Below are 14,303 nucleotides of genomic sequence, written 5' to 3'. Positions count from 1 at the left end.
AATTTCTACATTTTTCAGGGGTCTTGGCAGATAAAGTTTGTTTTAAGTTGGCAAGTTGGTCACTCATTTTGGGTCACTTTGCTGTGAGCTTGCAACCGAGAGATAGTGGGTTCAAACTCCATTGTCTGTAGCCCCGAAGATGGTTTTTCCATGGTTTCCCATTTTCACACCAGGCAAATGCCGTGGCCGCTACCTTTCCAGTCCTATCCCTTTGCCATCCTAGCGTCGCCAAAAATCTTTGTATTAGTGAGTTGTTAAACTACTAGAAAAAAATGTACTGGCTGAAGAAATTCTCATTTTGTGAGGTTCTTTAAATTTAAATTTAATAAAGAGGTTCCTTAATTATTTCTTTAATTTATTGTTCTAGGTCTCATGCCATTGCATGTGTAAATCAGTTCATCATCAATAGGACTCAAGCTCTTATGATCCATATAGATGACTTTCTTGAGGTGAGCAGTAATTCGTCTGGTGATTTGGGCAGTTACTTTTTCAGTTTTCTATTCCACATATACTGTATTTGTGACAGTGAAGTAATTAGTTTTTTCTTTTGATCAGAATTTATTCCATTTGGCCACTGATGACGATCCGGAGGTACGAAAGAATGTTTGCCGAGCCCTAGTAATGCTTCTCGAAGTGCGAATGGACCGGCTTATTCTTCACATGCACAACATTATTGAGGTAACGTGATCTCTTTTATGATAAGATGGAACTTTTTTTGGAATTACTCTGTTACTGATACTCGATTTTTAAAAAATGAGAGAGAGAGCCATTAACTGGTTACACAGTTTGCTCAGATCTTGGACTTTTTTATGTGGGTATTTAGAGGGTTGTCTTCTGTGATCTCTCGAGACTAGTTGTTCGGCATTAAAAAATGGCAAAATATGCAGGTAAAAAGCCACTAAAAATTTTTAAAGGGGCATAAAATATAGGTACTATACTCGAATTTATATTTAAATGCTTTCAAAATTAGTATGGTACTACTCTATTCTAATGTCTTTAAAAAATTCACAACAGCGAAAAATTTACTTGCTATAGCAGATTGTCGTTATTTCCGATTTTTGTATAAAAGTCGGAAAAATCTCATACACATTACAATTCAGTATGAAGCGGCAATCAGTTTGTTCTAAACTTGCGTTTCTGCATCCACACTACTGCTTACTTGTCATTTTTCAAAATCAGATACAAAGAAGAGAGTGTTGGGACAAACACAACCAACCAGTCCGCGAGCCAGAAGAATTAGTCACGTGATTAAGATTCTCGACCTGGCCGGCAATCGAACCCGGGACCCTCCCAACCGAGGGTTTCAACGCTGGTCATTCAGGCAAGGACTCGGACATTGAAATGTCTGCACTGACATTCAAAAATCGTTGTGGAATTTCTATGGGTTTTTCTTCACTTCCTGGAATAAATGGTGGAATTCACCAAATTTCTGCCATATCTTAATTGGATGTGCACTGTATCTTTTGTCACAACTTGAAGTAAAGTACATTTTGCTTGCTATCGTAAATTCGTCATCACTGCTGTTAGTCTGTTTAACTCACTCGATTCATTTGATGTGACTTTCATGTGAGCATTGACCAGGCCTTCCAAGTCTAATGATGAGACATTCACGCACTGCGCCAAGTTTTATGTACTAACTTATATTTTGGCCACCCCTGCTAGGATTTCCCTTTTGCGAACTTCTGTGAATAGAACAGGAATGTGACCTGTTTACAGCTCTCCTTCTAAGAACTTGTACTGTAATTTATTGCCAAATTGTCAAATTGCACAAACATTTCATCAGGTGTCAGGCTCTTAGCTATGGTTCCGGGCGTTGTAAAGGCTAGTGACAGCAATGCTATTGCTGGGTTAATTGAAAGTGTTTTTAGACAATAATTTAGAGAACATTGATGGTGATTATAACACTGAAGAAGATATCTTATATGAAAGTGATAATTGATCTGAAATGAGTGCCTGTGCAATCGTACCTAAAGTCCCACGTGCGAAAGCTAAATAGTGACTTGGTGCGGGTTAGTAATTGTGATGATAACCAACCAATTATTAATCACTTTACAGTCTTTCCAGTGGTGTCAGGAGAACCGAGAGACAAATATTTAGATGATTCTGTATCGGAGTCATCTGTTTGAGTTTATAGGCCCATTGTTTTCCATATTGTGCAGGAAATAAATGTTTATGCTACGGAATGGTTATCGGAATCAGATGGGAAATAAAGAATAGACGATGACAAGTGGTTTTGTAATGAGGATGAAATTAGTACCTATAGTACTTTGCCCTGCGCATTCTCATGTCTCAGGTTCATAAGTCTCACATTCAATTATATTGGAGCAATTTAGACCCTAAAAAGTGTGAAGTGCCTTTACATATATCCAAATGTTTTTGAGATTTATCACACAAAATCTTCATTTACCAAGCTCAGAACATTTTAAGCAAGCCTCCGACCTATGGGAGTAACGGAGTCCTACTCCCATTTGACAGGTGAGAGACTCATTGGAAACAACTTGGCGAACAAAATGGAATTGGATGGGGAGCTATCAATATTAATGGGGCTTATTGAAGAAAGAAAGTAGAAGTGGCTGAATCGGCACAGTGGATGCATCTGGATGTGCTAGGAGTAAGTGATATTCGGGTAAGGGGAGATGATGAGGAAGAGATAGGAGATTATAAAGTGTACTTGACGGGTGTTAGAAAGGGAAGGGCAGAGTCTGGGGTAGGGTTCTTTATCAGGAATACCATTGCACGCTACATAGTTTCTGTTAGGCACGTAAATAACCTAATGATGTGGATAGATTTGTCAGTTGGAGGAATCAGGACTAGAATTGTCTCCGTGTATTCACCATGTAGGGGTGCAGATGAGGATGAAGTTGACAAGTTTTATGAAGCATTGAGTGACATTGTGGTCAGGGTCAACAGCAAGGATAGAATAGTGCTAATGGGCGATTTCAATGCGAGAGTTGGGAATAGAACTGAATGATACGAAAGGGTGATTGGTAAATGTGGGGAAATATGAAAGCTAATGGGAATGGGAAGCGTTTGCTGGACTTCTGAGCTAGTATGGGTTTAGCAGTTACGAATAGATTCTTCAAGCATAAGGCTATTCACAGCTACACATGGGAGGCTAGGGGTACCAGATCCATAATAGACTATATCTTAACCGACTTCGAATTCAGGAAATCTGTTAGGAATGTACGAGTTTTCTGGGGATTTTTCTATGATACAGACCCCTATCTGATCTGTAGTGAACTAAATATCTCTAGGCCTAGGGTAGAGAAAGTGAAATCTGTCTGCAAACGAATAAGGGTAGAAAATCTCCAGAACGAAGAAATTAGACAGAATTACATGGATATGATCAGTGAGAAGTTTCGAACAGTAGACAGTAAGCAGGTTCAGGATATAGAAAGTGAATGGGTGGGATACATGGATGCTGTAATAGAAACAGCAAGGGAATGCCTAGGAACAACTGTGTGTTAAGATGGGAAAAGGCGTACATCTCGGTGAAATGATGAAGTGAGAGCAGCTTGTAAACATAAAAAGAAGGCTTATCAGAAATGGCTCCAAACAAGGGCCGAGGCAGACAGGGATTTGTACGTAGATGAAAGAAACAGAGAGAAACAAATAGTTGTTGAATCCAAAAAGAAGTCGTAGGAAGATTTTGGTAATAATATGGAAAGGCTAGGTCAAACAGCAGGGGAAACCTTTCCGGACTGTAATAAAATATCTTGGGAAGGGAAGGAAAAAGGAAATGAGCAGTGTTTTGAGTAATTCAGGTGAACTCATAACAGATCCCAGGCAATCACTGGAGAGGTGGAGGGAATATTTTGAACATCTTCTCAATGTAAAAGGAAATCATCCTGGTGGTGTTGCGAACAGCCAAGCTCATGGAGAGGATGAAAATGATGTTGGTAAAATTATGCTTGAGGAAGTGGAAAGGATGGGAAATAAAATGCATTGTCATAAAAAGCAGCAGTAGGTTCGAATCCCACTATCGGCAGCCCTGAAAATGGTTTTCCGTGGTTTCCCATTTTCACACCAGGCAAATGCTGGGGCTGTACCTTAATTAAGGCCACGGCCGCTTCCTTCCAACTCCTAGGCCTTTCCTATCCCATCGTCGCCATAAGACCTATCTGTGTCGGTGCGACGTAAAGCCCCTAGCAAAAAAAAAAAAAAAAAAAAAAAAAAAAAAAAAAGCAGCAGGAATAGATAAAATTAGACCTGAAATGGTGAAGTATAGTGGGAAGGCAGGGATGAAATGGCTTCATAGAGTAGTAAGATTAGCATGGAGTGTTGGTAAGGTACCTTCAGATTGGACAAAAGCAGTAATTGCACCTATCTATAAGCAGGGGAACAGGAAGGATTGCAACAACTATCGAGGTATCGCATTGATTAGTATACCAGGCAAAGTATTCACTGGCATCTTGGAAGGGAGGGTGCGATCAGTCGTTGAGAGGAAGTTGGATCCAGTGTGGTTTCAGACCACAGAGAGGCTGTCAAGATCAGATTTTCAGTATGCGCCAGGTAACTGAAAAATGCTACGAGAGGAATAGGCAGTTGTGTTTATGGTTCGTAGATCTAGAGAAAGCATATGACAGGATACTGAGGGAAGAGATGTTTGCTATACTGGGGGACTATGGAATTAAAGGTAGATTATTAAAATCAATCAAAGGCATTTATGTTGACAATTGGGCTTCAGTGAGAATTGATGGTAGAATGAGTTCTTGGTTCAGGGTACTTACAGGTGTTAGACAAGGCTGTAATCTTTGACCTTTGCTGTTCGTAGTTTACATGGATCGTCTGCTGAAAGGTATAAAATAGCAGGGAGAACTTCAGTTAGGTGGAAATGTAGTAAGCAGACTGGCCTGTGCTGACGCATTGGTCTTAACGGCAGATTGTGCCGAAAGCCTTGGTCTTAATGGCAGATTGTGCCGAAAGCCTGCAGTCTAATATCTTGTAACTTGAAAATAGGTGCAATGAGTGTGGTATGAAAATTAGCTCTTCAAAGATTAATTGATGTCAATAGCTAAGAAATTCAACAGAATTGAATGTCAGATTGGTGATACAAAGCTAGAACAGGTCGATAATTTAAAGTATTTAGGTTGTGTGTTCTCGCAGGATGGTAATATAGTAAGGGAGATTTAAACAAGGTGTCGTAAAGCTAATGCAGTGAGCTCGCAGTTGCGGTCAACAGTATTCTGTAAGAAGGAAGTCAGCTCCCAGATGAAACTATCTTTACATCGGTCTGTTTTCAGACCAACTTTGCTTTACGGGAGCTAAAGCTGGGTTGACTCAGGATATCTTATTCATAAGTTAGAAGTAACAGACAAGAAAGTAGCAAGAATGATTGCTGGTACAAACAGGTGGGAACAATGGCAGGAGGGTACTCGGAATGAGGAGATAAAGGCTAATTTAGGAATGAGCTTGATGGATGAAGCTGTAGACATAAACTGGCTTTGGTGGTGGGGTCATGTGAAGCGAATGGAGGAGGATAGGTTACCTAGGAGAATAATGGACTCTGTTATGGAGGGTAGCCGGCCCCGTGGTGTAGGGGTAGCGCGCCTGCCTCTTACCCGGAGGCCCCGGGTTCGATTCCCGGCCAGGTCAGGGATTTTTACCTGGACCTGAGGGCTGGTTCGAGGTCCACTCAGCCTATGTGATTAGATTTGAGGAGCTATCTGACGGTGAGATGGCGGCCCCGGTCTAGAAAGCCAAGGATAACGGCCGAGAGGATTCGTCGTGCTGACCACATGACCCCTCGTAATCTGCAGGCCTTCGGGCTGAGCAGCGGTCGCTTGGTAGGCCAAGGCCCTTCAAGGGCTGTAGTGCCATGGGGTTTGGTTTGGTTTGGTTATGGAGGGTAAGTGAAGTAGAGGGAGACCAAGACGACGATGGTTAGACTCAGATAAGGGGTATATAACTAAATGAGGACACCGAACTAGTTACAAATAGAGGATTGTGGTGGCTGTTAGTAAATTCGGAGGCTTGCTGACTGAACGCTGAAAGACATAACAGTCTATAATGAAGATGTACAGTATGTATGTAATCTTCATTCTGACATTTTTGGTGAGTAAAATTATTTTGAATGCTTCACTGAAAACTGATAATTGGTATGTAGAGTCGGGGAATGAGCTACTACAATCCAGGCTATAATTTTATTCATGTTGAGTAAAATGTTAGTTTAGGGGAAGGCCTGACATTTAAATCTCAGATATTTGTTATTAGTGGTTCTATCAATCAATAGTACACAACTAAAATTATAAAAAATTAAATTTTCGATCATTTATGTTTTATGCAATTTTACTGTACCGTGTATAATAACAGAGAGATTCATGAAGTTTGATTTTTGTTTCTAAGCCCATATAAACGTAGCGCCATTGGAAGATGTGTTAATGGAATTTAATAAAAATCTGTTCGTATAGTCTGGGAATAGGGAACGAGAGTCTGAGATGGATAAAATGGTAGTTAGGGGAAGGCACCTGAAATTTAATTTTTAAATACCTATGTTATTATCCTATCAAAAAGTACTACATAACAAGAGTTGTAGAGAATACAATTTCTGATTGTTCATGCATACCTGCCAAGTACTCTGTTTTTTCCATAAAATGTGTTTTGTGGTGGTACGGATGAACAGCGTTATTGTACGGATTTTGAATATCCGTGCTTGTTTTTGTTTTCTGCATCCAAATCGTATTTGACTTTCGATAGTAGCTGAAATTCGACTGGTAAATGTATCTATAATCACATTATCGATTATCACCGTGCTTTTGTCACCTGTTCGACCTTAACTGATACTTCATTCACTCTTCACTGAGATGTTCCCAAACAAGTAGAAGGCTATGATTTATAAGAAAATAAATAAGTGAAAATTAGCAGGCTTAGGATTTATATATAGCCTTAGTAACTGTGTCGTGCTTCGTAGTGGTTGAAAGGCTTTGTGTGTGGCTATGAGGTGATGAGTAACATTGGCGGTTTGTTTTGAAACTCGTGGAATTGTGTGGCGAATTTGTAAGAGATTTAGTATTTTTGTGGTGTTTGTAATGAGTTCAACTAAGAAACGGGATTAACAATCTTTTCTGGAGGCATATTTTGCTGAATTACCTTATTTTATACGATCATGGAAAGGTGAAATATTTGCATTCTGTTCTGTGTGCTCGTGTGATATCAAGGTTTCTCACGGAGGTAGAACAGAATTAGTAAATCTCGTTAAATCTGTTAAACACGCCTTCAATACAAAATTTAAAGATGGCAGTCAGAAAATTAATTAGTTTTTACCTCTTCTGGAGCCGACCTTCATATAGTAAGAACGGAATGCTTGTTCATTTCATTTTTAATTTAACATAATATCCCATTAGCTGCTGCCGATCATGCTGGTGCTCTGTTTAGGAAAATGTTTCCAGGTTCAAAAATTGCGAAAACATATGGCTGTGGTCGTACGAAAACTACACACATTTTGAAAGAAATGGCTACGGATTCAAGAAGTGAACTAGTTTGTTACATGCAACGTGAACCATTTTCCTCTGCTACAGCTGGGAGCAATAATAGTAATGTGAGTTTTACTCTGTAATCAGCTGTTTTGTGGCAAAGCAGGAAAAGATAGTAGGCTCAGTGTTGTCTGTCCCAGCCTTGGTGGGTGATTCAACGGGACGTAATATTGGCATACCTGCCAACTTTCCCGATTTAGGCGGGAGACTCCTGATTTTCGACAGTTCTTCCCGCCTCCCGATTATTTTATTATTCCTCCCGATTTTATCCTGTTTTTCGGTGAACTGCAAATATTTGTTTTCAAATCCCGCAATTTCAGCTTTTTTACGCCAGTGGCCGAAAGTTCTTCGCTTATTGGCCACATTCAAACGAAATATCGACGTTTATTAATGCGAGAAATGTGCGCGAATGTGCGATATTTATTGAAACATATATATCGCAACACGTATATAGATTGTTAATCTCTCGTTCTCGCGTACTATGTTCGTGTTCATTCGCATCAGTCTAGTTCAATCCATTCTCTTTTGTCAATTCCAGAGACTAGTCGCTACATATTGAGTCTCACTAAATAGCTTAATATGACAATAGTGGAAACTCTCCTCGCTTAACATGCAGAGCAGCGGTGACAGTGCGTGGCACCGCCATCTAGCGGCTCGAGGAGAACACTAACACAACGAGCTATTAAAACACTACACATTCCGACTTTGAACTCAATGGAATACAGATTTTAAGATGTTTGTGAACATAATATAGGGAAGGAAAACGGCGGATGTTGATCTGAAAGAACCAGTGATAAGAATAAAACAAATGTATTATCAAATTAAAACATTCGATCGTCATGTTATGGCTGGGGCCTACAGTCTCCAAGAGCAAATCAGAGAAGCAATATCATTTTCAATTTGATATTTTTGCTGGCAAGATTTTTCGGTGTTGAATCATTGGTTTTATTCACATGTGTATTTATAAGGACTTTGAAAAACTTGTCAGTAATTTTATACAGCTTTTATATTATGCCTTCACTAAATTCATTCAGCCTTCTGTCCAATCATTCAATAACAAAAACTTGTCAGTTAATTTTCTTCTAATTCCACATGTGCTTTCTAACAAAACACTGACAAAAACTATCTTGAAATGTTCCTGATATTTAAGCACCTAACCGGGCGAGTTGGTCGTGCGTTTAGGGGTGTGCGGCTGTGAGCTTGCATCCGAGAGATGGTGGGTTCGAACCCCACTGTCTTCAGCCCTGAAGATGGTTTTTCACGCCAGGCAGATGCTGGGGTTGTACCTTAAGTCCATGGCCGCTTCCTTTCCTGTCACCATAAGAACTATCTGTGTTTGTGTGATGTAAAGCAAAATTGCATTTAAAGAAAACAAGCACATAACTTTCTCCAACAAATATTTGGAAACATCATTTTAGAATTATCATACTACTTCATTTCTGTGTGGAAATTTCCCATCCTATAATCATTATAAGATGACAAAACACTCAGTACGGGGAAACTTGCTACATGCCCAGCACATGACATACCGGTAATGGTATGGATTTTCCTTTGGTCCTCAGAATTTCATCTAAATCTGCCTTCTGCTCTTCACAGCCCACTGAGTACACCTAAAAATCGATTAAATGCATAGGTTTAATAATAACATTGTTTTAAAGAAAGTACGTTCACATAAATAGAAAAAATACAGGTACCTAAACATTAACAGGTAGGCCTATACTCACAGCACTTTGTTGTTAGGAAATCTGCAAAATGACTTGCGATCAGTTTGTCTTTTGTAATTAAAACACCCATATATAGCTAAAATAACTCCTCTTCCTTCCATTTCCAAAATAGTGATGCATAACAAGTATAAGACAATCTGAATTACAAATGAGATACTTCTAACATACACGGCTCACAGCAGTAGCAAGTGTAGTTAGCCCCTCGAACCGTTAGATGGCACGCAGAAGCAGTGTCGCCAGTTTCTCGCAGGACTTTCCACTATTATCATATTAAGCTATTTATTTATTTATTTATTTATTTATTTATTCATCATGCCTTTGTAGGTGGCGAAGTTAGGGCTCTTGGCCCTCTCTTACGCTTAACCACTGTACACATCATTGAGAGCAGAGTTTGAGTACATATTATATAATAAATGATAACCTACACAAAAATACCTTACACTTTTCTAACTCGCATTCATACGATCATTCATTCTTTCCAGTCATACAAGTTAGTCAGCTGCATTCAGCAGGTATTCTCGGCAAGCAGTCTTAAATTTAAGTAATGAAGTGGAATTTCTGACACTGACAGGCAGGGAATTCCAAAGTCTAGAACCCGCCACAACAAAGGAGTTGTTGTACATGGAGGAGCGGTGAACAGGAATAGAAAGGGAGGAACCAGAGCGGGTATTACTGCAGTGAAAGGAGGACAAATACTTAAGCTGGGATGAAATGTATAGTGGTCTGTCTTCAGAGAGCAGTCTGTATATCTGTATCAGTATGTGATACATCCGTCGTTTGTCAGGTTTTAGCCATGAAATAGTGTGATAGTATGGGGTGACATGTGTATCATAACTCAGACTGTATATAAATCTAAGGCAACAATTAAGCTCTCACTGAAGTTTCGAAGTCTGCTCTTTTGTTGTGTCTACCAGAATGACGTCACAGTAGTCGAGGACGGGAAGCACTAGCGTTTGTATGAGTTTGACTCTCACAATACAAGGTAAAATATCGCTGTTTCTTTTAACCAAATGAAGTATCGAAAATATTTTTTTACACACATTTTTAATATATTCAGACCAATTTAAAGTTTCGTTCATTGTCACTCCTAGATTTCTCACAGTTTGGCTGAATGGGATAACTTTACCATTCAGTATAACTGAAGGAATAGTTTCGTATCTTGGTGTGGCCAACAATTTTTGAGAGCCAATAATGATTGCTTGCGTCATGGAGGGATTAAGGAGGAGGGAATTTTTCAAGGAGTAAGCGTTAAGTCGCTGAAGGTCAGCATTGATGCCTGATATGGCATGCGGCAAATCGGAGGTCTTACAGTGACAGTAAATTTGTAAGTCGTCCGCAAAAAGATGGTAGCTACAATTCTTTAAATTAGAGGAAATGTCGTTTATATACAAAATAAAGGGCAATGGGCCTAAAACACTACCCTGTGGCGTGCCTTCCTTCCTGGTTCGCCAGTGAGAGGTTTGATCAAGGGTTATAATTCGTTGCGCGCGATTTTTGAGGTACGATGAAAAGAAATTAATAGTTCGTTGATCGAAGTAGTAAGATTGCATCTTGTTTAATAGAGCCTGGATGTTTATAGTGTCAAATGCACTACTGAAATCGAGGAGAGTAAGTATTGTCACTAGTCTTTGGTCCATTGCGTGCCGTATGTCATCAGTCACTTTGAGCAGGGCAGTTGCTGTGCTGTGTCCCTTCTTGAAGCCAGATTGCAATGGGTATAGGAGAGAATGGTTATTTAAGTATTCCAACAGCTGCTTGTGAACCAGACGCTCGAGTGCTTTGGAAATCGCTGGTAAGATAGAAATTAGTCTGTAGTCGGATGGTAGGGAGGGGTCAGGTTTCTTAGGCACAGGGATAACATTAGCTAGTTTCCATAGTGAAGGAAAGGTTCCATTTTTAAGGCAGTAGTTGAAAATGTGGGTAATAATTGGTAAAACAGCACCAATAATGTTGTGTAAGAAAGTTATAGGGATATCATCCACTCCTCTGGCTTTTGATTTGATAGAATATAATACTTTTTTAACTTTATTAGCAGTAACAGGGTGGAATGTGAAATGTTGTTTGTCAGGTAAAGGGTTCATAACGGGGTTGGGTACTGAGTTTGGGGAATTTAGTACATTAGGTGGTGTTCTTTCTTCAGTAAAAAACTCATTTAACTTATCGAGTGGTATGTCTGGCACATGGGGTTGTTGTCGAGGTTTCCCTATGCCTAAGGAGCGAAGCGCGTTCCAAGCACTGCCAGAATTCATGTTTGCAGTCATGTTTTTCAAATATGTAAATTTACGGTTTCTAACGAACTGTTTAACTCTATTTCTAAGGACCCGATAATTTTCGAAGTCACTTTGGTCACGAGTTTGTTTAAAGCGTCGGTAAAGTGCATCGCGGTGGGCCATCGTGTTTTTTATTTCAGTATTTAGCCAGGGACAAGATGGGCGTGTAACTTTTATCTGTCGCTTAGGGGCGTGTTTATCGTACAGAGTGATTACAAGGGAGTTGAACTTGTCTACTTTCGCGTCTATATCGTCCAATAGGAGTATGTCATTCCAGGGTAGATTGTAAGCGTCATGTCTTAACTCGTCCATATCCATGTCTTTTGTGTTTCTGGAAATAACATACTTAGGTTTATATTTTGGCATTCGGAGGGAGTAGGATAGGTAGATAAGGTCATGAGTGGAGATGGCTGGGACTGGAATCTGGCCATGAGTTATGACTTTGTTTGGGTTATTTGTCACAATGTGGTCAATAAGCGTGTGTGTTTCGTAGTTTTCTGTGTAAGTATGATTAGTGGGCTCTAAACGGAGGATGGTCATATCGCAAGAAGAAAACATGTCAATAAATTGTTTAGTTTCGTGCGTTTTAGTAAGCAGGTTAATGTTGAAGTCACCTACGGCAATAATATGCTCGTAGCTAGGCAGTAGGTCAAGTAAGCGAAATTTGAATTCAGTCATATTTGTTATTTTGGGCGGCTTGTATACAACAACTATAAGGACTTTCTGTTGGTTAATAATGACTTCAACAAACATGAATTCTGGCCCTAGCTGTGCATTGTTAGATGATACACATATCACCCGGCTTTTTAAATCGTTTCTGCAGTACAAGGCCACCCCACCTCCTCTTCTGCCATCGGATCTATCATGACGTAAGAGGGAATACCGGTCAAGTTGTACCATACCAGAGGGTATGCTCGGAGTAAGCCAGCTTTCGCTAATAGCAAAAATATGGATATTATTTTCCCTCATTATGGCTTGAATTTCGTCGAAGTGCGCTACCAAGGAGAGTGCGTTGACATGGCAACACTGGAAACAGTTGGTGGAGGGAGATAATGCCTGTTTGAGAAGCAAGCCGGTGGTGAGAGGTGACGAGGTGAGAGGGGGAATGTTGCCAAGGTCAGTGTCAGGTACAGAGCTCTGGATCAGCTGAATAACGGAATGTTAACGAAATAGTAGAACAGAAATAGCATGCAACTTACCTTGACATTCTGATGGATCTTTTCGTCCCATTAGGCAGGTGAATTACGATGCGTCCGTCTTGGGTCCATACACGGGATGGCCCGAAGTGATCCCTAGCCAGGTTTAATGTGCACTTTTGGGTTTTGGTGAGGGACTCTGTGATGAGTATCTTTGTGCCCTTCAGGAGCCGCTTCGCCTTCCACACTCGGTCACGTTCGTGGTAACGGGTAAATTGAACTATTATTGGGCGCCTGCCTGTAGATACTACGTCAGCTGCTGAGCGCTGAGGCTGCCCAATCCTGTGGCACCGGTCGAAGCTCTCCATCGTGAAGTCCACGTTCAACTTCGTTCGGAAGGTTTCCCTCACTTTTCCGTAAATGTCCTCCCGCGGTTCCTCGGAGACTCCATGGATTAGGAGGCAGTTTCTACGGCTGTACTGCTCTCCTTCATCAATGAGTGCTTCTTGATGGTCGAGCTGCCGTGCTAACTTGCACAGCTCTTCTTTCAGCACGGCAAGTTCGGAGGAGATGGCGCCTCGGAAGTCTCGAAAATCCTGACTCAGCAAGTCTAGGGACTCTTCCCTGGGGTTGGCAGAACTGGTTAACAACTGAAGGTGTCTCGAAGTCCTTCATCGTTGCTTCAAAAGCATTAATCCGCTTATTAACTTTCTGGACGGACATATCTGTTATTTATGTCCAACTCGAACCACACTTTACAAGATCGCTTAGTACACACTTGCAGGACAAATATGCTACCAGTTATGCGGCTTCTGCGAGATATAGACAGAGCACTCCTACGCGTACGTTACAGTAGACGCCGTAATTTAGTGACAGAATTTCAATGATAACGACTAGTGACTTTTCTAGAGATTTTAGGAGCCATTTGGAGACAATTTTGACTAATTTTAATTTAACTCAATATAAATAAAATGTAGGCCATAAATAATTTTATTCATGCTGAGTGAAATGGTAGTTTAGGAGAAGGCCTAAAATGTTATTCTCAAATATTTGTTATTATTGGCCCTATCGATAAATACTACATAAATAAGTTAATAAATTTCATTATTCGTCCGTATTGAACCAAGATTACAATTTATTAAAATTTGTATCCACCTTATTCAATACATTAAAATGTTGTTAAGATAAAATTACAACATATATTTTATCAGAACTAGTTTCAATGCCTTTTTTTGCGTCATCATGAGCTGATATACATTTTAGGAAATATTGGCGAACACACAAGTTTATTTACGTCACATAAAACAAATTTTAAAAAACATATTGATGATCTAAAAACCATGTTAAAATTATATTGTTTCAAAGTCCATATGAGGTCCGATGTAAGTTGGTTTGCTTCCTCATAAATTAACGTGGGTTTAACAAGAACAACCACTGAAAACACAATCTTCTTAAAGAAACATTAGCTCAGTTTAACACTTCTTTAACCGTGATGTGGAACTGCATTAAAATAATTCAATAAAATCTTCAAGCCAGTTATAATGGAGCAATCGTAGTAAAGTGGAAACGAGCAGTCGGTGCTTTAAGATGTTACCAATTATCTCATTCCCAGTTCAATGCAGACCTGAAATAATAGGAATCTAGTAAACTATCGCTAAACTGAAAAGGCAGGAATATGAAATTGACGTCTTATAACGCAAA

General features: G+C 39.9%; 1 protein-coding gene across 1 annotated transcript in view; it reads left to right on the top strand.

The window, feature by feature from the left end:
• The window catches only part of Tnpo (transportin 1), a 341,883-nt gene that overhangs the window by 41,853 nt on the left and 285,727 nt on the right, over positions 1-14,303 (top strand). The window contains exons 5-6 of the mRNA XM_067145500.2: positions 368-449; positions 556-678. Of these exons, the coding sequence (XP_067001601.1) occupies positions 368-449; positions 556-678 (205 nt within the window). The remainder of the gene's footprint in view (positions 1-367; positions 450-555; positions 679-14,303) is intronic.

The sequence above is a fragment of the Anabrus simplex genome, chromosome 4, assembly GCF_040414725.1.
Source record: "Anabrus simplex isolate iqAnaSimp1 chromosome 4, ASM4041472v1, whole genome shotgun sequence".
Taxonomy (NCBI): domain Eukaryota; kingdom Metazoa; phylum Arthropoda; class Insecta; order Orthoptera; family Tettigoniidae; genus Anabrus; species Anabrus simplex.
The sequence above is the reverse complement of the archived record's forward strand: the minus strand, read 5'-3'. Positions and strand labels throughout refer to the sequence as shown.